At 43.5% G+C, this 25,690-nt stretch overlaps 1 protein-coding gene across 1 annotated transcript in view; it reads right to left on the bottom strand.

Moving 5' to 3' along the window:
• Nucleotides 1–14,060: 14,060 nt before the first annotated feature.
• LOC110483091 (calpain-8) overlaps nucleotides 14,061–25,690 on the bottom strand; it is a 41,208-nt gene continuing 29,578 nt past the window's right edge. Inside the window, exon 21 of the mRNA XM_021552742.4 lies at nucleotides 14,061–25,685. Within this exon, the coding sequence (XP_021408417.2) occupies nucleotides 25,662–25,685 (24 nt within the window). The 3' untranslated portion in view covers nucleotides 14,061–25,661. The remainder of the gene's footprint in view (nucleotides 25,686–25,690) is intronic.

The raw sequence follows: 25,690 nt of genomic DNA on the forward strand, positions 1-25,690 counted from the left end.
CAAAGCAGTCAGATATGCATTCATTTTGAGAGAGAGCCCAGCAAGCTGCTGGTTCTCTCTCTTTACTCTCTCGCCACATAATAGCACAAAACCCCAATCCAAGCCCCTAAACTAAAAAAACAGGGATGTAGTTCTACATTTGATTTAAATGTTTTTGTTTGAAACCTTGCAAGCCTTTGTATCCAGCAGCACTAAAAACCTGAAGCAGATAACACATAAAAAAGCAATCATAACTCACATCCAGGTACAAAAGGACGCTGCTCTCCATGTGCAGTTCACTAAGCCTTATTCAAATAACCTCTGAAAACACTGCCCCATATTCTACTGCTAATCCCAGAACAAGGAGTAAAAAGGTTACTTCATATACATCTCAACAATCTCATCTAGTTGGGCTTGAAGGGAATAAGGTGTTTTCCAGGCATCTTGGGCAAGATATCCAAGTTCAGAGAGGTTCATTAGGCATCATGAAAAATTTTAACTTTTTCCCTCTTCATACTTAGTATTCTGTTTGCATTAAATAGTGAAGTTCTCATAATCTCTAGTGACAAGATTTTGGTCTTCTAGATAATGCCTTGTCGATTTGCTGGACAGAGAGATAAGTGAAACAAGCAGTTTCTTGTGGGGTGTATCACTGCTCCTACTGCTGTGAGGATGCTTACTGTAAACATAAATGGCTTTCTGTGTTGTAGGAATTTGAATATCTCAGTACTCAGACTATTTACTGGCTTTCAAAATCTGTATGGGTGAATTATGTGGCACAAAACAAAACTTTTTATATTTAAATAGAGCAAATAGGGAATGCCACAGTGATATGATGAAATGAATTTCTTTTTATAACAGCAATGTTGTTTGCTGCAAACATTGCAATAGAAAGATAACTGGGTGAACTGGCATCTTATTAATTCCTTTTCATTGTGGAAAAACCTAGTGATAATATATTTTACTTTGCCTTTCTAAAATGAGCTTGAGTTTTCTTTAGTTGAATCCCTTAACATCAGGGGAACTGTTCAGCTGAACTGGTCATGCCGAGTTTTAACAATTCTGAAGTTGAGCAGACAGAAATCTAATTATCCCCCAACCCTTACCACAGATCAGGTCTCTCTGGGCAAAAGTTGGTGAATATGACTAAATGACAGTGGAAATCTTACCCATTCAGCTTCTTCAAGCTAGTTATCACACTAGGGATCAAATAACAATCCCAAACTCCAGTTTTCATACTGCCTCCTGCAATTTCAAAGTAGCTACATGTAATCTGATCATACAGATGAATCTGCATCCTTTTTAGATGGCATTATGCAAATCTGTCTGCTTTATCCAGAAAAATTGCAGCCAAGAAGAATAATATGTTTAATACTATCAGTGTCCTATGGCTGCCTCTTCAAGGGAGGTGTAGGTACCAGGCAAGGCAGGTTACACCAGCAGAGCAGTTCCCTGCCAGCCAAACACTTTGAAGTGCTCCTGCCTCCCTGTGGCTGTCCTGCAGGTGGGACCAGGCTCCTTTGCAGAAATCCTCCCCTCTCCCTTCTATGCTGATCACCAGACCTGACGTGCAACCCAGCTCTTGGAGTAACACTGATGTACCCTCAGTGCTTTCCTGGTTGTCCTGGCTTGCAAGATAAGCATGTGTTCTATTTGCCATCTGTTGGAAGTGGGCAGTTTTCTTACCTCTTCCAAGAACAATGTCTCCCTCTGGGGAGATATCTTCTGTTAATGGGCCATTGAATACTCACTGTGTGACAGGTAAAGTTCCATCAACCCATGGTGAGATGCTCCACCCAGAGGGAGGAGCCAAGCACCCCTACCTGCATAAAATCAGCATTTTTTGGGACATCAGAGCAGCCCTTTGCTGGGTTCCCAGAGGAGCAGCTTCTTCCCCACTGGATTCCCAGAGGAAGACCAGGCCCACCTACTCCATCACCAGACCTTCAGAGAAAACTCCACCCTTCTACAGATCACTGCTTCAGCAGCATTTCTTCTGCCACTCCAGGAGGAGCAGCCACCATTTAACTGGACTATTACCAACACTCTGACTCCTCAGGGTGTCAGGTTTCAGACTCCATCACTAGTTTTTTTGTACTAATTACATTTATTTATTTATTTATTTATTTTTCCTTTTAAAGAACTGTTATTCCCATTCCCATATCTTTGCCTGAGAGCCTTTTAATTTTGAAATTGTGGTAATTTGGAGGGAGGTGGTTTACCTTTTCCATTTCACAGGAGGCTCTTGCCTTCCTTCACAGACTCCTGTCTTTTCAAACCTCTTGGTGGTCTCCCCACTTCTCTAGCCAAAACCCTAAGAAAAAGAATCACTGACCTTGAGAGACCTTGAGAGACTTTAGACGCTGTGGTTGGTGTATCTGGAAGATGTGGAGTAAGAGGCATGTTTGAGTAGAGTGAGGGAATAGAATGAAGCAAAGCACCCCCTGAACCTACTCAAGAAGACACACTTAGTGGGCTAACTCCTCATGGATGTCCTGGGATAAATAAAACTAGAGGATGGATTTGGATACTGATAAAGCTACATTGGGGGACCATCTAGTCATCCTGTTGTGGTCTGCTGAAGGCCTGAGAAGGTGTTAAAATCCTTGAGAGAAAAGCAGATAAGCAACATTTCCAATCTGAATAAGATTGCTGAAATCTTATCAGAAAAATGTCCAACTCAAAAAAAAAAATAAATTAATCATTTCAGCAGTTTCTTAGGATGTCTATGATGCCTTACATAGCACATAGACCACTTTGTCTCACTGCTAAAGGTCATTGACCGTTAATTAAAATTTCAGTGCACATCCATCTTTTGAGGGATGTCTCCTCATCTTTCCATCTGGAAGGTTAATTATGCACAGATTCGCAGGCCGTGCTGCAATGCTCGGATCCAGAGATGGATTTCAGACACCACTGACTGCAGCAGCTGCTCAGAACTGCATTTTGGGTGGCTCACACAGGAAGGGCCCTTCTGAAACTTTGGGTTCAGTGTCAAGGCTTTCACAGGGTTCCATTCCTGTGCTAGAGATGCCAAGGTTGACTGCTCGAGAGCTGGGCATGTAAATAATCAGAAAGGGTCATGTGAAAAGATAACAAGGGATTCTGTGTGGCCATCTGGGTGGAGAGAGTAACTGAGTCACCACCTGGGACTGCTTTGAGAAGCAAACAGCCTCAGCCAGTTTTGGTGCCACCTTCCCTTACATGTCATTGAGTCTCAGGGCTGAATTCAGGGGCAAGCAATAACACAGACAGGCTGCATCTTCTCTTTTAGCACCAGAGAGAGAAAGATTAGCAAAAGTTTTCTGAACAGTGGACCTTCATAGCTTCTCTGTGAGTCTTTTGAGTGTTTTCAGGGAATTTCTTGTGACAGGCTCACAGCTATGGCAGTAGAAACACAAACCCCCTGGGATAGCATTTCTAAGCATGTTTAACCCAAACTCTTTAATGGTCTCAGCTCTCTCTTTTCCAAAGAACATCCCCCTTCATTCTACCTTTCAGAATTAAATAACTGATGTTTTCTTGCTCTTGGCATTTGCATTGCTCCAAAGCAACAAATCCTGAACATTAGCATTGGTGTGTGGCTTTGTCTTCCACTCACAGCCTCAACAAATTTACCCATTCTTTGCATCCACGCTCTTGTCTAACAGGGGCAGAGGAGCACGGTGATATGTAACCCAGGAATGCTGTTCATGCTTGGGAAATGGTGTTGCACACCTCACCCTATAACCCATGTAGGGCTGCAGTCTTTTACCACCCACAGATCATCAGCCACAGAAGGGCAAAGGCTCTTGATCCAGCTGAGCTGTCCCCTGTGCACGCAGTCTTGTTTCCTGGTAACATCTTACAACCCATATAATAGAAAAACAGCATCCAGAACTGTAGGCAGTGTTCCCCAGAGAGGAAAAATTTGCAGCTAGAGAAAAGGCTGCTATTTGGTACATTATTCTGGCACTGCTTAACATTTTGTTCTATTTTTGCTTGGGAAGACAGCTCGTGAGGAAGGATGTCTCACCTTATCAGCAATGGACAGCAGCTGCTGCATGGGGATGGGAGGTCTTTAGGTGATCAGCTGCACTGGGAATAATTTGAAGAGATGAGAGTTAATTAGTCCAGGATAAACCAAGAAGGGATCTGATTAGCCAGAGTACTAAAAGCCAATTACTTCCAGAACATAGCTAAATGGCTTTACAAAGTTAAAAAAAGACAGCATCTGATAACTTTTCCAACACATGAGCTCTGATCGCTAAAAAAATGACCCCTTCTTGTCCTCCCCCAGAAAATTTAGTTCTGGATGAGGGCAGACTTGCAGACTTGGGAGACAGTTTGCTGCTTTTTTTTCCTTCTTTCCTTTTTTTTCCTTTTTTTTTTCCTTTTTTTCTTTTTTTTTTTGATAAGTAACTTCTACAAGGGTTTTTAAGATACCCAGCTACTTGTGAGCAGGCTTTAATGTGCAGAAAAACTCATCACCACAAAGCATGATTTTTTCTGGAGAACCACTGTTAAGAGCAAACTGATCTCTTTTGCTAGCTCAAGTTGTCCCTTCTTTAAGTGGAGTTGGCACTCAGGCTACTTGGCCACCCTGGGAACTGCATCAGGTCAGACTCCTGACAGCTGGCTCCCACTTCTCTGGCAAATAATATGTCCTGTATGTAAATAATGACTTGACTGTTTTCTTCCCATGGGCTACACATTAAAAAATCTACTAACTCTGTGGCTGAGACATTAAGAAATGCATTTCTGGACATTCAAGCTTACTCAGTATCTGGCTTAATATATATAAAAACAGAAGAGTGCTCAAGTCGGGCAAAGCTGAAAATGCGAGCAAGAATTGGACCATCTGTGGGGTGGTGTGTGGCTGCCTCTGTGTCTGCTAGCACTTAATTCCAGCTGGACTGCCAGCTCCTTCCTTGTGAGCATACTGTCAGTGCAAATCGACAGGAATCCCCGGGCTCCAGCTTCGGAATGCATTCCCTTCTGCAGCACTAATTGTTCACAACAGGGCAGACCTGGCAGGAGAGGATGTTTGACTAATTGCATATAAAATTGCACCCAAGCCAAGCAGCAGCCTCCGAAGAGGTAGCGTGCAATTTCAGATAGGGTGAAGTGGGATCCCATGAATGCATGAACTCAGCCACTTAGGTTCTGCTGAAATTCTCCCTGTGAATGCCCAGCAGGATTTGCAGAGCCCTGAGCCGGGGCTCTGTGTGGATGTGAATTGCATCCCTAGCATGTCTAAACTGTGCCTTGGATAATTCATGAGAATAGCCACACGGGGTCATACCACAGGTTCATTTAGCTCAGCATCTTTTCTCTGAGGCTGAACAGTGAAAGGTGTGTAGGAAAAAAGCATGAGAAATGGGATAAGCATAGCATGCTCCTTCCCCTGGTATGCTCTCTATCTGCTGACTGTCACTGGTTCTGTCTTCTGAAGGTTGTTCCCACTTCCCCGAGCTTAATGGCCCATAAGAGACCTTTCTTACTGATTCTGTCTAATTGCTTCTTCTGCCCATTCTTGCTTCTTTAAAAAACATCCTGTGGCAAGAAGGTGTGCAGTTTAATTACATTTTGTGTGCAGATGTGCTTAGTTTCATTTATTGTGATTAATAATTTAATCTGTTTCTCACTAATTCCTGAGTTGTAATAAAGAGTGAACAATCTTTTCTTACTCATTTTTGCAATTTACTCTTCCTCCCATAGATTGCTTTGTAATATTTGGAGAAAATTAAACCTTCAAGTCTCTCATTTCAAATATTAAACTGATAAGAGATCACACCTATTTGTTAACTTCCAGCTGTGAATAGCAGACCTGTTCTGAATTTCAGGTGTTAGCAATGGTCTCTCTTTAATGTTCAGGCTTTGAATACAAATTACAGCATGAACCTGCCTCCAGCATTATTATCCACTGGATGACTGGGATTTAAAAACTCTTTGTATTTTGTGTGGTTACTATGGCCATTAGCAATGGCTGCTATGTCTGTACTTTGTACCAGACCTGTAAGTATAAGGCTGCTTAAAAGGTGCTGAATTTCAGAGAAAATCTCTCCATGTTCAGATGCAGAGGTTTCAGTCAGCCCCTAGATGGAAAGACCAAAAGGAACCCAGAAACCTTGGATCTAAAAGAAAAACACTCCTGTTTCTCTTTTCCCCTCATTTAATACTGTGAAAAATGCTCCTATGAAGGTCTCCCTCTGCAACTTCTCCACCCATCATTCACTTCTGCATCTTACTGAAAGTCTCACAGATATCCTCTCTCACTTTGTGCAGTGTACCTGTCTCCTAATACTGCACCAGATGCATCTTCCTGATTGCTTGCCAAGGGCAACAGTCATTTTTCCTTTCTCAAGGGAAAGCCATATTCACACATCAATTCTCTACCTTCGTGCTTCTTGTTTTCAAAGCCCCTCATACAAAATGCACAAGGGTTAAGAAATGACAGAAAATCAGAGCATCTGCATTTTGTATTCCTCCAGCGCTGGCTTGAGCGGCTGCAAAAAACACAAGCCTGGAGTTTTAAGGTCCCCAGCTCTCATCACCCTCATATATCTGCTTCTGTTAAAGAGTTTATTCCCTTCTGGCCTGTCTGAATTGGAGTCACAAAGGCAGGAAAAAGTGATATTTACAGTGCTCCTCATTGCCAGTGTCTGGGAATATTAACAAGTCAGTGTACCCTGACAATGGCTCATTTCAAGTGTGCAGCATTACCATTCTCATCAAGGGCAAAGAACCTAGCACAGTTCTTAAGAGCTCAGGTGCTTTAAGCTCCTTTCTAAAATTACATTTCTGCAGACAGCAGACCATTTAGTTGAGTCATTCTGTGCAAACTGAATGAAATCTTCCAGCTGCAGCTCTGTGTGATCAATAGCGGGCGCATCATTTGAGGGGAATATTTTAAACCATCTCAGGCGGAAGTTTGTCAGCTTGGGCAGTGGCCAAGCTCCACCACAAAGCAAAGGGCAGGGCAGCCCCTTTCTCCTCCTTCTGCTCTTGATCCCTCCCTCTGCAAAAGAAAGGAGAGCAGGAGTCTCCACCCATCAGTGGGGACAGCCAGGCAGTGCTCCCAGCTGGCTGTGCCATGCAGCAGGGTGGGCAAGCAGCCAGCAGCTGTGGCCTGGAGGTTCCTCAGAGCTGTCACATTACAGGACAGCCTGGTCCAGCCTTTTTCTGCCTCCTCCAAGCTGTGTGTCCCCACAGAACCACATCCAGTGGATGCCCTGACTGTTCCAGATGTCCTCCATCTGTGCACCCTTGCATGACAGCACTCAGGGGACAAGCAAACACAGCTCCTCCCAGCTTCAGCTGGGGATCAGGGACCCATTTGCCCAGTTCTGAGGACAGAGGTGAAGCAGGCAGTACCTGGAGTGCTCAACACTCTTGAAAGTTCCCAAGGATTTCCCTCTCTCCTGCTGCAGCGTGATGGGCACCAACTTCCTCTGGGCAAAGGGCAGCAGCACCATCCTCAGTTCTGCAGAGGTTCAGGAGGAAAGACTCACCCTGCAGCATGCTCAGTTGTGTTGGTTCAGGAGAAAACTCACCCTGCAGCATCCTCAGTTGTGTTGGTTCAGGAGGAAAGACTCACCCTGCCTTTTTTTTCCAAAATTCAAATGGTGAGCAGCAAGACTCCCACCATTTTCAGACAGGGCAGTCAGAGCCCTTTGCTTGCAATCACCCTGCAGAAACCAGGCTGTACTTAGAGAGCAGAAAGGGTCTCTGGGGAGCTGCCACCCAGCACCAGCACCCTGAGCGTGGCACAGCTGGGACCCTCTGCCCTCTGGGGCTCTCTGGCCCACTGGGCAGATTTCCATCACCACCACCAAGGCTGTGCTGGTGTTCCTGGTGCCTTTCCAACCTTCTGTGTTCCCTGAGGGGCACAGCTGGACCTTCTCTCCCTCCTTCCCACACTAGCTCACCCCACTGGCCACACATCACCTCTGCACAGCCAGAGGCAGCTGAAAGGCAGCCTTGCTGCTGCCATCCTCCCTTTCTTTTCCTGCCCCACTGCCTTCTTCCCACCACACAGCACCCACAGTTCTCGGGGCAGGGCTCAGACCAGAGGGACACGCAGCAGGGTAGAAGTTCGTCTCTTTCTCAAGGGATGTTAAGTTTGGCAGACACACAAGGGAAGAATCAGGGCACAGCTGAGGGGAAGGGTCATCTCCCTTCACTTGTTGGTCTTCACTTCCCCTTGCTTTGGGCTTCACTGCTGGTCCTGATCTCTGATAAACTTGGTGCCACTTTGGGCCACCAGTCTTCGGGCGCAGCCACTCAGCCAGCTTTCAAACCACCTCCCATTCTGCTCAGCCTGCCCACATTTCTCCAGCTTCTCCATGAGGCTATTCCAGCAGACAGTCCTCCTGAAGCGGCCAGTGGCCTCTGTACTCCCCTCAAGTCCCAGCCCAGCCGTGTCACCACAGAAGATTATCAGGTTTGGCAAGCAGGGTTTTCTTTGCTGTATTCATGCTGGCTCCTAGTTCCAATCACCTACATGTCCTTCACATCTCCAGGATGTGCTGTGTCATTATTCCAGCATCTTCATGAACATAGGATCCCCGTTTTCTTACCAAATACAAATACAAGAATATAATATATTCTTACAATACATAAGATCCCCTTTTCTTACCAAATGCAAAGACAAGAATATAATATATTCTTACAATACATAGGATCCCCTTTTCTTACCAAATACAAATACAAGAATATAATATATTCTTACAATACATAGGATCCCCTTTTCTTACCCAAGTTCAGGGTGCTGGTGATCTTGGCCTTAATTTTTTTTTCTCAAGCCTCTCCAAGAATGTGACAGTGATCACCACAGCAAACATTTGACAAGATGTGTGGGCTCTGTCCTCATTAGTCTAAACACGAGAGGTGAAGCAGCAGATGCATGCAGAGCAGGCATTGCTGAACGACATGAAGTTAATTGGAGCTGGAAGAGGGGAGCCTTTGACTGGCACTCAGCCCTGCATAGCAAAGGCACTGATGTGAACCAGCACATGCAGCCACACTGCCTTGCCCATTGCTCCAGGGTCCTGCACTGGAATACGATTTAGAAACACCCCAAAAAGCCAAGGGCAAGTGGAACAAGAATTTTAGATCGACTTGTCATCAAAGCTGTTTTGAAACCTGAATTCACCTTGTCTTTGAGAGCTTATTTCCTTGAGCTATGTTCACAGCACCCACTCTGAAATTGTACTTCCAGGGCATTTTTTCCTTGCAGGCTTGCTGTACTATCACCCACATTTTACAGAAAGGGAGCAGAGATACAGGGGGAGACTTGCTCAAGGTCAGAATGGGCTGATGTGGTAGAAATGGAAAAAGCACAGAAACAATGTGGAAAAGATGAGTCTGATCTATATAGGAGGGACTAGATTGACAGTGATTTAAACAAGTATTTATACCAAGCCTGAAATGAAAACACAGTGTCAAGACATTTACATTATCACTCTTTTTATTCTTAATAAAGGCAATGATTTTGCTTGAAAAATAGAATTGCTCTGACCTTAAATATTGACTTGATATTTTCCTTAGGGATTTTAAACTTACGATTGTTATTCCTTACACTTTCTCATTTCATCTTTCCCCTTCTCAAATTAACTGTCATTTATTTGTGACATTACCCACATCTGAGCTGCCAGGATGTCTCCTGTGATCAATTCTCACAAGGTATTTTCCACAGAGGCTTAGGAGCAATCCTTTTCCCTAGTCTAGTCACAAAAGCCTGCCTCTATTGCAAGAAGATCCGAATATAGTCACTATTTTCAGGGAAGTTCATGAACTAAGGGATTGCATGCAGCATTTTGTAGAAAACCATTACAAGAGAGCTTCTTGTTGTTTAGCCTGGGGGTAGGTTGAGGTCAGTGCTGTACACAAGGTGACATCACAGCTGAACAGGACTTCCAGGAGCACCTGGGGCCAGCCAGCACCGGTGCAGTGCAACAGTCTGATACCCAGTGGGGAAAGAAAAACCATTTTGCTGACAAGAACCAAAGACACAGGCATCAATTTTGATGTCCTCAGAATGCCCTGAGAGGCACCACATTATGCCACCAGCAACAGTCCAGAGGAGCAGTGATGCACATCTTGCCCTCAGACTCTTCATAAGATCACAGGGATTTGAATACGGAGTCCAAATTAAAGCTGCAAGAATAAAACTCTCTGCTTCCTTTGGTAGATCTGTCTCAGCCACAAATGGTATGACAAGAATTCTATACTGAAAAACAAGATAAAAGCACATGGAAACAATATGGCCCAGGGAGTAGAATAATGAGAAAATTCCTCTGTGATGCTACAGACAAGACCACTGTGCCAGTGTGGAGCGGATGAGTAAAAACATGTTTTAAATGAGTCCCCTGGCAAACGTATGGCTCTTGTTCAGTCGTACTGCACAGGACATAAAGCATCAGCCTGGACCCTGGGCTCCTCAGCACACTCTGCAGAGGAGCCATTTGTCAAGTTGTCCCTAACCTATGTCAGCAGCTAGAGAGGAGCCAGAGCTGAGGGTCAGGACATCTCCCTCTTTCAGTTCTCTCCCTGATGCAGAAAGACAGCTGGATCACATGAGTTGGCAGACAAGTTGGTGCAGCTCCAAGCACCATTTTGGTTCCCAGTCTGGGCTGTCCAGGCCTCCCATGAATTCAAAAATCAACACGATACAAGTGTGGAGAGTTCATTGATCTGCATGAGTTTGGCTTTGGTTATCCTGCTGTCTCAGGCAGAATGAGAGCTTCTGTCGGTCTCAGATTCATTCAAAGAGAGAAAAGGAAAGTTTCTAACCAGTCAGAAGCCTGAGAAAGTGCCGAAAGTAATGTAAATAAGGTTCTTTATCTCTCTTGTTTTTCACATTGTTTATAGTTAAGTTCTACCACTGTGCATCATGCACTGTGCACCAGTGGGATGGGTTGCTTTCACTTCAGGACCAATGGAATTGGCCTGGACAAAGCTGTCTGTAAAGAGTGATGTATTTTGAAATAAATCAGCATTTTACTCTCACCTTCTGAGTGGAGTCGTCTCATTCACGTCCTGCCTCAACAGCGCCAAGTTTCGGATAAAGTTTATTAGAGAAGCCCTTCTGTTGAGTCATGAGGGACAGAAAGAACCTCCTTGCTCTCTAAACTCCTTCCTAGAGAGGAGTCCAGGTGCTGCTGGATCCAATCTTAGCCCCAGATTTGTCAATGATTTATGTCAATGATTATGTAGGTGTAATTGAACCTTCATACAACTTTGTCCCACAAGGTAAAGGACGGGGAACCAAATATATTTATATAAAAATAAATAATTTCATGACTAGACTAAAAGATCTTAATCAAAATTATTTACTGCACAATAGAGGAAGCTATTAGTATTGAAGCAATATTGAAGCAATTATATTGCAGCAAGCAAAACCAATTATTAAGTAGAGATTGATGTTACTCACCCATGCCAACGACTGCAGGGAAATCTCTTTCATTCATCCTCAAGGAATCACCTTCAGGGGTGTCCCCACTTCAGGGAGGAATCTCCAAACACACTCCAAGAAGGAGTATGTTAAAAGGTGTGAGCCCTGGCACAGGATGCCCAGAGAAGCTGTGGCTGCCCCATCCCTGGAAGTGTTCAAGATCAGGTTGGGTGGGCTTTGAGCAACCTGGCGTAGTGGAAGGTGTCCCTGCCCATGCAGGGAGCTGGAACTGGATGATCTTTAAGGTCTCTTCCAACCCAAAACATTCTGTGATTCCATGAAGACCCTGTTGTTAAAAAGCAGGACTAGGTTTTTATATATAAAGTGATTTTCTGTCCGTCATATGTCTCCCGGCCAGCTGTGTCAGCTCAGCATCTTTAGATAAGTTATCAGCAATATCACTTGCTTGTCCCTTTATATCAGGTACTTTATCAGGTCTGCCACATCCTCACCTCCCTATCAGGATGTTTATCTTTGCGAACGATGAGTCAGGATGTTTTCAGCATCATCCAACACCAAAAGCAGTGTGCCAGCCCCCTTCTCCTTTCACTGCTGATAGCTTTGCAAAACCAGTGTTGTTCGAGTTGTTCCCCCCCACTCCAGGCACAACATCCTGCTACAACTGCCCTTTTGAGCACTCACTAGAAACTATTTACTTTGACTGGAGCCTCAAGTCTATAATTCACTCCTGCTCCCACCAACTCTGCATTCAGATCAAACTTTTTGAAAACATTTGCCAATGAAGTCATCAGGCCTGGTTATCTTTAACAGAGGTAACTTCTACTGGAAAAACTATAAACAGCTGTTGAGAGAGGTGATCTCTTATCCTAAAAGTGATAAAATATTGCCAATTGGGCAAAGTTTCATTTTCCTAGGGTGAAAATATGACTGCTGGGAGGATACTAATGGGTCTGATTCTTGCAGCTCCTGAACTCCTGACACTTGAGCTTTGCCACTCTCTCTCTCTTCAAAGAAAGACATCTGCAAAAGGGGTGACCATTAGTTAATGTGCTTCTCTTGGAGCTCATTAGCAGTCATCAATGGTTTGAAGGGAAATCCTTCTTGCATGAGCTCAAAGAGTGACCTGAAGGACTGCTGTAATGTAGTGTCTCCTACACAGTTTGTTATAGCAGTTACTTGCCCCCATTTGTTGCAAAATTGAAATTTGTGTCCAGTTTGTAGCATGCCAGGCCAGGTGGGGAATATTTTACTGGCCTAAGACAGTTACCATTACTTTGAATATCCTTGCTTCTCCTTTATTGTTTAAAAGGAGAAACCATGAGGGTTTTTTGCTTGAAGATTATATTAAAACCATGCCAATGTTTTGATTTCAAACGCCTTTCCTGTAAATTAAAATTTTAAGGAAAAAGAAATTGCATCAATTCATTGATATTTTGATTCTGCTTCAGCTCTCTTCTGAGACTGAAAATGCAGTAAGCCTGATTTATTTCAACAGAGAGGCACTTTCTGACAAAAAGAGCATTTTGAAGGATCATTTCTCAGGTAGCTGTTACAGAGGCAGGCTGAGAGTTTTCCAAGATCTCCCTCTGCCCACTCTGGTACTTCACCATGAGTACAGCTCTCCTCTCTCCAACTTGTCAGTGCCATTCATATCGTTGGAATATCAAAATAAAGGGGCTGCTTTGTCATCCAACAGACTCTGGGCTTAGCAAAATGGTAGAGGGAGCTGCTTGGGAGCATAGCTTCATATAGGAGAGCTGAGTCACAAACTCCAGGTTTGCATTTGGGGTGAACCTTGAGATAATCTGGAATAGCTGAGGTGACTGTAATAAGCTCAGTGGGGGCAGGGGGGTTGGGGGTGCAGCTGTGGGATGGCATCAGGCAATGCTAAATGAAAAGGGAAAAATTCCCTGGCTTTCCCTGCACGGTGAGCCTTGTTCATCAGGACTTCAGGAGGTCAGGGAGGTGCAGGCAGTGACACAGAGAGACACTCAGCATCAGCTGCTGCTCAAGCACTCCCAGGTTTATCTGCAAAGTTATTATTCAGTGCTGATAAAGTAATCCAAGATAAGATAGGAGACAATCAGAGCTGGTCTTATTAGGATGTGATATAATTAATTTAAAATTACTTATTTGTGAAACTGTGATGATCAGTGTTGTGTTTTCTCTCCAGATGACAGGGTTATTAGTTAGCTTCAGGCTGCCTGAGGGTATGAAGCAGGCAGGAGCTGTAGTTAAATAACAGGCATGTACATGCCACACTTATTATATTAATACCCCTTCCCTTTTTTCTCCCCATCATGCCCCCGGCCATCTCTCCTTGGTCTTTTACTTGCTTGAACTCCGGCATGTATTAAAAAACCACTGACAATCAAAGGTCAGTACAGTCACTTACTACTGCTTTTGATCAATATTAATCAGAATTTAATTTCAGCTGCTGCATCACAGTGTGAAATAGAAGCACTTTCTTTAAACACCTCCAGAATTTTCTCTCCAAGCCTCTGAGATTTCATTAAAATTACCCAACTGAGCTTTATCTTGCAGTGTTCAGGTCACAGTCACAAAATGTTTATCAAACAAGAGAAAAATATTCTGTGATTCTGTGAGAGGACACAGAGAGTCAGTCCTTGATTCCTCTCCCCCATGCCAGGGCTCACCCAAAGCTTGTCCCTGGGCAGAGTTTGCATCAAAGCAGTGGATGTGAGCTGGGATTGGGTTCAGGCTTGGGATCCATCCTGTGCTGACTTTGATTCTGCACTCAATTCTGGAAGGCAGCTCCAGCACTGGTGGAAGTCACTGGCAGAACACCTGTATTGAATATAAAGTCAGGGACATCTCTTCCCAGCTGGAAATAAAGGATGCAGCCACTTGGAAAGCTTTATTCTAATTGACTTTTCAGACATCATGGAGCCATTCCAATTTTTTTCTTAAAGAGAAATTATATGTATCACTATAAAATCCAAATAAGGATTATGTTACATTTTAAATATTTCCAGCCAATTTTAGTGTGTTTCCATGGAGGTATTTTTAAAACAAATTCACAATATTCTTTATACCCGCTCAGAAATCAGCTCAAATTTAAAGTTTAATGTCAACAAAATCAATACCTGGGAGCTTTTGCAATCTGTCCATGTCTCTTTAAAGACAGAAGGTGCTACATGCAGGAGAGAAATGGACATAATAATTTAAAAAAAGTGTTAACTGGAATTTCAACAATCAAAGTGAGACATTACAGCAAGGTCAGCTCAGACTGTGTCACTCAAGCCTCTCTGGGAGAGGAGATACTTGCAACACCTTTCCATCATTTACACATCTTTGGATCATTCTGGTCATGTTTCTTAAGCAGGTTTCTCAGCAGAGGACCTTTAAAATGGGGTGAACATCCCTGTGAGGTCCTGCCACACACAAGTTCTCACTGGGTCTTGAAAATGCTTTTGAAAACAAGTGGTACTAACTCCTTCCTCTGAGCAGGAACTGGTGATATCTTCTTGACTCTTCCCTGTGTATTGAGTCATGACAGTCAAAAATTCATGTCCAAAACTAAAATGAATCGCATTTATTATTTTTAGAGCTAGCCACTGGCACTGGCATATGTGAGTATATTCAACAAGGTTGTTTTGAGGATTAGAGTACCCTCCTAATCTGAAGTGGAAAGAATGAACTGTTTTATTATCTGATCTGACCTTTGCTTGTATTAGAGTCAAGCTTGTGACTTCAGTGATAATTCATGTTTTATTGTCTTTTTATTCCTGTTACTCCTATAAATCCTGAAAAGTGTGGTCCAGATTTTATTTCTCTTCTTTATCACCAGGGAAATAATGCAGTGAGCTCCCAAACATTTATACACTGCAAATTCACTTGAAGCAAAGATTCCATGCAGGATCCAGGCTGGAAAAAGGTATCAGGGCCTATTTTGTTTGGTGGAACCTGTATTAAACACAAAGGTCTGGGACATCTGCCCAGGCTAATGGGGGGCATCGAGAAAGTTAAGTATTTTTTCACTTGGGAACTGAGCATATAGATTTAAATGGATATTGTGGGTGACAGAAGACATAGGGCTCTGCCAGCCTGCATGCAGAAGGACCTTTTCTTTTTGAAAGAGAACTCTCTTCTAAAACTCAACACCAAGATGCATGGTGCTGCAATTCCAGCAGAGCAGACTGTCACATACCGAGAGAGATCCCAAAACAATATGACTGGTCTGGAGGCTCAGACAGACCTTGCTGCTGTTTTATACTGGTTTTAATCAGGCTGTGCTGAAAGGCAATTTTTGGATTTCACCGTTTGTGCAGTACTCGTGGATGCAGCACCTGGTACATGTCCTACCCAATTTAAAAGCAGATGTGTCTCACAGATCTTGGTTGTGGGAATGGATGACAGGGGAAATCTCAGGCCAAAGCCTTGTGTTGCTGGGAGTGAGTTAAAAGGGCTAGATGAAAAGGAAGCATTACAGCTTGGGTATCATCATCACTAAGAAACATGTTTACAGACAGAGATATTTGTCCCTTTGGGCACCCAGATGCTTCTTCTCTGGGGACTGATCCCTGCCAGGATAGCTTTTTAAATTCTAGTGTCTTTTTTCTTCCATCCCACAAGTAATTTTCTAGAGCTGCTAGAAAACAGGAGTCAGGAAGGGATGCTTTCAGGAGATCTGGGGTCTATAGTCACTGTCATCATCAGATCTGAAAATCAGAGCCATGGGTTGTTCCCATGTTGTGCTTCCTGAGGGAGCCCTAGAGTCCCAGGGAGGTTTTTCTCAATTGGCAGAGATCGGGATAATATAAAATTATTTTGGTATCTGTCTTAGTGCCCTCAAGCCCACATATTATAAGTATCTGTACAGGAAAAAAAAAAACAAAAAACAAAAAAACAACAAACCAATTTTGCTTTTCTGGGTTCTCTTCTACTTTAGAGTAATTGTTACTAATCAAAAATATTTCAGCCAATTCAATAATTGGCCAGAACTGGACTTTGCAAATACCTTTCACAATTTCATTGCCTTATAAATCTATAAATAAAGAATAAACATATGAATAAAGAATAAACATCACTCTGTAGCAATTATTTAAGATGCAGTAAAAGCAGCAAAGGAAGGAGGAGGAAAAGTGAAATCTTTCTGAGAGGGCACAAGTTCCTTCTGCTCTGTGGCATGTCAGCTCCTCTCTGTTCAGCCAAGCAGAAGCTGGCATGAGGTTTCTGGCAACCCAGAGGGGTGAAATTCAAAGCACTGGTGGTACCTGCACAGCAGATGGGGACAAGTCTGTTTGAGGAAACGTGGAGCAAGCACTGGTCTCCTGGGAGGGATCTCTGGTCAATCCAGTGGACCATCCTGTCTCAAAGCGTCCAAGATCAAGTGTTTCAGAGTAGCCACATATATGGGGGGTTATTTTAAACTTCACAGCAGGTTTGCTCTTAATCTCTAATATTAGTGGTTGGGTCAAAGCCTAAAATTATGAAGTTTCATAATTTTCAAAAGGTGGTTAGCAATAAAGATTAAAGCAAAACCACTGGTTGCCCTTTTGCCATACAAATGTCTGATCCCTCTTCTCATCTTGCCAAATACTCTAGACCAACTACATCCAGTTACAACAAGTTTTGCATTTTATTTAGAATTTGTAAAATCTATCTCCTTTGATCAGGTCTAAGTGTGCTACTTCAATATTATATTGAACATCTTCTTCTCCTGGAATACAGCAGATGCTTTCTTGAGAGAGCTCCTGGCAAACCCATTGGCTAAGAAGTCAGATTCTAGAAAATTTGAAAACAAAGGAGGAAAAAAGATACAAAATCTACCAAATATTACTATGAAATTCTTGGCTGGTTTCAGCAAAATATGGGGATAGTGCCAAAAGGATCCAGACTCCAGCTACTTTCCAGGAGTGGTGGAAACCCAGATGCACCAATGCTGTGTTAAAGCACACTGGTGCCATGGATAGATGTGGAGTGCACCTCAGGTGTTTAACTTCAGTCTGAGTGAAAGGAAAAGTGCACCACTACCTGGCAGATGTATTTGGCAGCACTGGGATGTGTGTGCTCCCTGGCAACCAGACTCCTCACACTGGGATTTTGGGTTACCTGGCTTTTAATTGCTGGTTGCATTTCCCCTTGCATGGTTTTATTGCGTGCCTGCCTGCAGCCCTGTATATTCCAGTTACAATGATGGGGTAAATGGAGGTACCTGGAGTGGGAGGTTCCTTCTGTCTGTCAGCTCATTTGGGGGTGATTTTTTCATTTTCATTGTGCTCCTTGTTTCACGAGCATGCCATCTACTAATAAAGACTTAGTATTCCCCAAATTAAATGGTACTGAGGAACTGTCTTGGTTTGAAAAGCAAAACCAGTGAGAGGCTCTGAGTCAGAAATACAATTTATTAGGAAAAGGGAACAAAGAACTAAATATATACAATAGCACAAAAGAACCACTGACAGAGTTAGAGATACAACCTGACACTTGCTGGCTAGGGTGGTGGTAGCAGGAATGGCTCTGTCCAAGCAGTGCTCCTGTAGACTGATGTAGTTTCCCTCTGGGGTGCAGTGCAGAGAAGGTCTCAGCTGTTCCTCTTGGAAGAAGGGATCTGCTTGCTGTTTGCACAGCCCCACCGATATCCTTGATGGCATCGTTGGCTCCTCCCTCTGGGTGGAGTATCTCACAATAGAATGTGTGATCTTATCAGTCATGTGGCTAAAAAAACAGGTCCTCCTGGAGGGAATTACCTCTGACATAAGGAAAGAAATAAAGGAATTGCAGCTTGAGAATGGAATACACCCCAATATTATAACCTAGGACAGGAGCACATAGCCCAGCTCCTGGGTACTGTAGGACCAACAAAACTGTGGATAAGCACTGCCAGCAGCTTCTGCTGGCTCTTTTTCACAGGAGACCTTAACAACATCCTTCCATCACACAGTAATGTCTCCACAACAGCCCCGTGGCTGCAGGGCCCTACTGAGCCAGGAGCCCCGTGTGAGTGAGGGCATCCATCTGGGCCTGGGGGATGTCACTGCAGCAGCTGAGGATGTGCCCAGCACGCCCCAGGCAGTCTGTGTGGGCTAGCACAAAATTAGGCTGGGGACTGTGCTGAGACAATGACAGCCAGAAGAGTCTGAGCAATAGATAAAGAACCAGGAGTGGTTCCCCAGTGTAATTAGGAAGAGTGCTGTTATGCAATTAAGAAAATTAATTAGATGTAGACATAGGAAGTGCAGGTTGAAGGCATATTGCAGCATAGGCTTGTCTAGCTCTGTGGTACTTTTGAGATCTGCTGGTGGTATAATTGGTTTTGCAGTGCCTCTGAATGAGCTGTATTCCCAGATTTCTCTATTGACCACTCCTATGTCATGGAGCATAATTTACTACAAACAGTGGAAAACTCCAGCCTACCAGAACCAATATCAAAATATGCTGAGCACTTTCTGCTCAATGCAATGAACCTTGTTAGTCTAGCCAGAATTACTCCTCTTCTAGCTGAGTTCTGATTTAGCTGTCTCCAACCCTCCGTGAAATGATCTTGTACTTTGGGATGGAAACATCAAGTATCCTCAAGCCAGCTATCACTGTGTTACCAGCTCCTTTTAAATGAAATGAATGAGACCTGGCCAACAGTATTTTACTTACCTTTTTCTCCCAGGAATCCCAAAACAGAAGAGTTCATTCAGAGGAAAAGAAAGTTCAAATAAAAAAACATTCTCCTGGTATCTGAGGAAATTCCATCTATTGTATGTGTAGGAATCCAGAGAAGCAATACCATGGTTCGACAAACACTGTGATTATTCAAGATATTCTCATTTATATGTTATTCACAAAATGTACCTTATGTTAAAAGAAACATACATCCCTACAGACAGTAAGGCATCACCATTACAGAGCTCCATTATATCACAGAATAGTGATAGGACATCAGGTACTGAGGGGAGATATCCTATAAACTAGAATAATATTTGCATCCTATGGAGGTGGGGGCAGGGGGTCAAGGATTTTTATGAATACAGGCAAAATTAAATTTGCTAGGGTAACCTATAATGATAACCCACATAATTTTAAAAATCATTCTTTTTTTCTTCCTACTCACGTTACTGGTATCACCATAGAGTGCAAGGTGTAAACTCTGAAATTAATTGTATTTTCTCTCTCCATAAAGCTTGTTCATTGCTTGTACTCCTGTCAGCTTGGACACTAAAATTTGGTTAGATAACTTCTCATTCAAGCTTTCATGCACCAGACCAGTGTGTCTGCAATTCAAACATTATCAGCATGTATAAAAGCACACACACACACCAAAAAAAAAAAAAAAAAAAAATCCCAGCCCAAAACTGAGATGAGTTCCAATTAAATCAACATGTAGAAAGCTGGCACTCCCTGCTGGAATCAGCATCGTTATTATTAAGCTAACTACTGCTGTTTCAGATAGCTCCTTCTCTCAGGGTTCTGGCTAAAGGTGCTTTACAAATTAGAGGTCAGGTTAGTACTTTATAATTTTCTCATTTTTCCTTTAATCCTTTTTTTTCCCTGTTTAATTAATTTTATAGTGATTCTCTCTGAAGCTGAAAATATTTTCCTAGTTTCCTGTATTCACAGTTGCCATCTGCCGGGCAAGGCTTCCCCAGCAAAGATTCTTTCACTCAAGGCAGATGGGATCATCCTTCATATGAAACAAACTGCACACTGGAATATCCCTTGGGAATGCTGCTGCATCCCAACACAGAGACCCTGTGGGATGCCCCACTGCCTGCCACAACACCAATCACCACCAGTCATCAATCTCATGTTTGACAAGCACTGCATTTTCTGAGCTCCAACTCCATGCAAATTAATAAGTAAATACGACGATCTTTTGAAACATAGCAAACCACCATTTGAAATAAAATATGTTGGTCACAAAGCTCCTTGAAATTCCCAAGAGATCATACCTGCTCTGGTATGTGTACTGGGTAAATTTGCACAGTAGACTAAGAGTGTGATTACAGCTTGGAAAAACACACACAGTTTTACAAACACTCACAGTTTTAAGCTGGCTGGCTTAGAGACCGTGCCAGATATCTTACTCATATCAACTACCAATTAAAGCTCTTTAAATAAGAAGAAATGTTTTTTTTCCTGATCAAGCCTATATCGATGACATTAAAGACAGGTAATCTTGAAGTCCAGGTATCCAGGGAGCTGTGCCCAAGAACTGGCCTAGGAGTGCGGGCTAATCAAGTAAAGGTGCATTGAGAAACTAAGAGAAATGAGAAATCTCTGGAAATATCACATCCTGTGCTATCTGTAGCTAAGCTGTGGCAAAAGGATGCCCATCATTACTAAAGAGAGCACTGATGATTTTAGCATTAAAGCAATGTCATGCTTCCTTGGCCTATTCTCCTTTTCATTTGAAAGCTTCACCAAACAAGTAGCCCGACTAGTTTCAGAGGTGTTAAAGGCAATGAGAGCTACTGGGTTAGCAATAAACCAGTTTCTGTGTCTAGCACAGAAGCAGGCCTTCAATGGCAAGGAGGCTGTCTGCTCATTTTCTCCTCATAGTCTGTGATGCCACTGCCAGGGCAGTGACATTTGCGGTGGGAAGTTTAGTGGCGTCCCCACGGAGCCAACAGGGCTGAGTAAAGACACAGAGAAAACATCCACTTACACTGAAATGAGGTAACTGTACCCATGTATCTATGATGCAATGAAGACACGTCTTTGGGAAGATTTGAGATGTTTTCTACGTGTACAGACTGAAAGTTTTCTTGGGGATTCTGTGCCCCATGTACCCGAGTTCTGCAAGCTGTTTCAAAGAAGCCTCAGCAGAGCACCTGGGTGATGTTTGCCAGTGATTGCAGCTATTCCTGCTTCTCCACCTCAGCAACTGCTGGTGGTGGGGCAAGTCTGGAGCACAGTGCAAACCCTGTGATCTAGCTTGTGTCCTCACTGGCAGGGAGTGAACAACTGAGGACGATAACGAAAGTTCCCCTTCAAAACCAACCTCCAGTGGTTTTTTATGTATAACAAAGGAACACTGAAACATTTCACTGTATCAGCTGAAAAGAAGCATACAGCAGAGATAAAAATATGACAGTCTGTGCCTTTAGGAAAATAAGAGAGAGACTATCAAAAAGGATATGGGAATTTAGGGAGGCTTGAAATGCTTTAAGACATTGGAAGAGGGCCCTCACTGTTATCATCTCTGTAAGAGTGAGATCAAGCTACACTGTTTAAACTAGCTTAGGAAAACCTATTTTGGTGAGGGATCACATTGAGGAGCACACCAGCTAGTTTTAACTTAACGAAAATACCTTTGAGTTTGATGGTTCATGGTTTCTTTGAATGAATAAAAGGTGGGTTAGAAGAAATACCTTAATCACTCCTTGGGCTGACTATGTAGTTTTTACGTGTTTAGAGATGAGTGAATAGACAAAACCACCAATGTTTTACAGAGCTTTCCAAATAGCAAAAGAGAATTTTGTTTTCTAAGTCAGCCATATGTATTTTGAAGGGAGTGTACATGTCTTCTTCCCTGAAGCTTGCAGGGTCAGAGGAGAACCCATTTTCTCCAGCTCCTGATGTTGCTCAGCTCCTGAGTGGACAAAAAGCTGCTTCATTCATCTTCTACCTGGTTGTTATTCCAGTGTTTGTCAAGGTTCTTCTTGAGACCATCCCTCAGGTCCTACGGATTATTTTCCTACGGATTATTTTCTGCTGCCTGCTCTTCATCTTTGCACACAACTCTCCCCAAGCACCTCCTGTCCACACAGTGCAAGTCAGGTGAGACCTGCATCGAAGATTTCAAAGACTGAGGAAGGAGTTAATGAGTGGCCAACAGTAACAAGTGAAGTAATTTGCTCTATTAAAAAGAGAGGTTTTTATGCTGTACGTGCCAGTTATACAGAGAGAGACAGACACCATGGCAACAAGCTTGTCAGGCAGGAGCAGGGCACCACTTTAAGATGAACTATCACTGGGGACATCATTAGTGGTGGAGAAACTTCAAAAGCTTTGGAATTTGGGTTCCTTTTGCACCCAGAATCTCATCTGCTTTTATGGAATTTGAATCTCCAGTCTACAAGCTTAGCCTGGGATAACAATAGCAGGCTGGGATGTTGGATGCATCCTGAATGACATGGAAAGAAAGAATGTGCCTACAGTATCTCATGACTTCCAGGCCTGCCTGGCTGTCTGGACTGTATGGAAAGGAAGAATTAAAACATACCATTGAGTCAGGTTCAGCAGGATTGCCTGAAATAAAGATTGAAAGAAAATTTGTAAAGCACTGTTCCTTCTGTGCTCACTCATAAGCCATAGGTCTGATCATTAGCCTGCACTGATGGATTGATCTCCCTATAAATCTCCTATTCTGGGAGGGTGGACAGATAACTGCACATACAAGGTTGGTTCTTTTTGTTCTCCTAGCTGATAGGCAGAATCCCAAATACCTGTGGTTGTCCTGTCCACAATGCAGATACTTAACTCTGGTGCAAAGCTGGAGTCAGATGCTGATGGGGTAGGATTTATACCCATGGGAAGTTCCTCTGTAGGCAACCACAAAGCAATTAGTGCACAAGGCATGTGGGACTCTGAATGTGGTCTAATGTGAATCTCATTTTACCAAAGAAACGTACAGAGTTCAAGTTTCCAGTTCACCAGCATGCAGTGCAGAGGAAAACATTTCTATGGACAAGTGGAAAGAGAGAGGAAAGATCTGAAGACCTGTGGCAGAGTTTCTGTGGGAGTCTCTTTAGCCCTGCCATATCTATAAAGTGTGGAGAATGCCACGCAGCAGAGTTTTCACTGTGACAGGGAACAGATCACAAATTCATGAACCTTTGTGACTTGCCTGTATTATAATTCCCCATGACTGAGCTACTCAAATCTAAGGAGAGCTGCAGCCCTTCACAGCTCCAAAAATGAAGCACAGCCAACATGCAGAGTGTAAGAGTGCGAGTCCAGATGCCCAGGCTGTGGCTCAGCTCTCCATGCCCCACTGCTTCCACAGAAGCTGCTGCAGGCATTTTAGTCAAAAAGCTATTTTAGCCCCATGAGGACTAACTGGGAGAACTGATGAGCACAGACATTTGCCCAGCTTGCAGCATAGGGAAGGAAAATCAGGTGGACATTAATCATCTTTTTGCAGACACGTCAAGTGAAAAGGAGAAGCACATTCAATCCCGTGAAAAGGCTTATTTTTGAGCAGTTGTTCTCTAAGACCTGATAGCCAAGTGCTGTACTCAAAGAACAAATGAAAGAAGAGGTGGCTCCTCTGGAGCTGCCTGCTTTCCAAAGATAAAGGAAGATGGAGTGCAGCACTCTGCCCATCCTGTACAGGAGGGTGAGAGCCATTGAGATAACTGTGAGAATTATTGTGATGGGGGCATCTGGCTTGCTGTAAAAGGAGAAGAAGTGGGAGCATGCAATGGATTTTTGCATATGTTTGAGTTTTCCCAGTCCTGTGGAGAGAGGCCTCTCTGACCATAATTGGAATGAACTCATGAATAGCGCGTGTGAGCAGAAAGCAAATCTGAAGCTGCAAGTAGCCAGCTCACCCTGTTGCATGGTTAGCAAGGAGACGTGTTGCATATGCAAGACGTAGGGCAGGGAAGGACACATTCATCCTACTGAACAGGCAGAGCATTCACCAGAATTTTCTGGTGGTTTTGGAGAGCTCATCTTGCCCCAGGCAACTTTGCCTTTCAGGTACAGAGGCGTCTGTTGTTGGTCAGCAGGCAAATATCTGCCAGGAGAAACTGGTGGCAACCTATGACAGCTGCACACAGGTCATGGCCAGTGATATGTGCAGAGGGACAGCAGGGGAAAGCCTGTGGTTCCTACTTTGCTTTTATCCTGCAACCCAAACAAAATATTTATTTCTCTTTTACTAGAGGACATCAATTAGAAAGGCAGAGTAGTATACTGACACAGGTCATGCATCCCTTTTAGTCAGACAGCTGTGAGCAGCAAGAAGAAATGCTGGGAGATGTGAGGTGTGGAGTTTGTCACCAGGTATTCTGTTTTCAGAAATGGGAATCAAACAACAAACAGCTTTCTTCCTGCTCAAAGGAAGAGCTTAGGAACCAGCAGGTGTGAAGAAAAGCCTCTCTCAAGCCCAGCACTGAAGAGAAAGAGGGAGACAGTCTTGGCCCCACATTGCCTTGAGGATACAGATGTCAGCCTGCAATCCTTCTGCTCCTGGGGAGAAGCTTCTGACATGTCACTGACCACAACATACATGGTCTTGTCAGATCATTCCTGAAAGTTCCAGAAATACCTTCTGATTGCTAATGCAGAATGCTAGATTATTTTGCCTGCATTGCTATGATATTACTCTTTAGAATACTATGAAATTTAATGTAGAGATGAGCTTTTTCTTAAGAGGACAAATGTTTTACAAGGTCTTAGGAAAACATAGCACTGTGAGCCAGTGCAAAGTTTATGATAGTTGAAGCCAGTTAGCTTCATTTTCTTCTTCAAGTCACAATCCACATTAGCACATCCCCCGCATTCTCAGGCTCCTGGACCCCCTACTTGTGCATTTTTTGTTGCTTGCCTTCATGAGCTTCTGAGCTCCATCACTCATTAAACTAAAGCTCCAAATCCCATCTTTTGGCATGCATATGGACAAGCATTTACAGGAGAAGATTGCAGCTGAAATAACTGCAGAAAATTGCATCTGACCTTCCATCCTCTCTCCTCCTCCAGGAGGACTGAGCTGAGATTTGTGGAGGAGTGCCATCACATTTTCCTGATTCCCAGTTAATCCTTGGGGCTGTGTCTGTGCCCAAATCCTCTGTGGTCCCAGCAGCTCAGCATCTGCCTCCAAGCTCCTCACCCCCAGCTTCTGCAGACACTTGGCACAGCCAAAGCAGACAATTGTCTGCAAAGGGAGGTTGCCAGGGCAGCAACATAAATTTTGCCCACACTCTTGAGCATGGAGCAAAACATATGCTGGGTTCTGCAGCAATGGAGATCCCTTCCAGGATTTTGAACACTGCTGAACTTTGCTGCACAGTCAGAAGTCAAACCACAGCCACCTGGGTCCATCCGTGCCAAGTCAGAACTGATGAGATTTCAGCATGGCACAGAGCAATACTCTTTGGGCAGGAAAAGTAAAGGAGGTCAGTCCTGGGTTTGTTTGTTTGTTTGTTTAAGAATGTATTTATTTTATAACTGATAGGTGATCATTTTTATTGGCTTAAAGTAACTTGACAGGAATAAAAATTAGTTCCTCTTTCTGTTTTTCACAACAAGGAGATGCCAAACAAGCGGTTTCATGCTCAGAAGAGCCTCAGAGGTCTCTGCTGAATTGATTGACTGTGGTTCAAACCAGTGTGCAGCACAGCCACTGAG

Source organism: Lonchura striata, chromosome 3, assembly GCF_050655825.1.
Source record: "Lonchura striata isolate lonStrDom1 chromosome 3, ASM5065582v1, whole genome shotgun sequence".
Taxonomy (NCBI): Eukaryota; Metazoa; Chordata; class Aves; order Passeriformes; family Estrildidae; genus Lonchura; species Lonchura striata.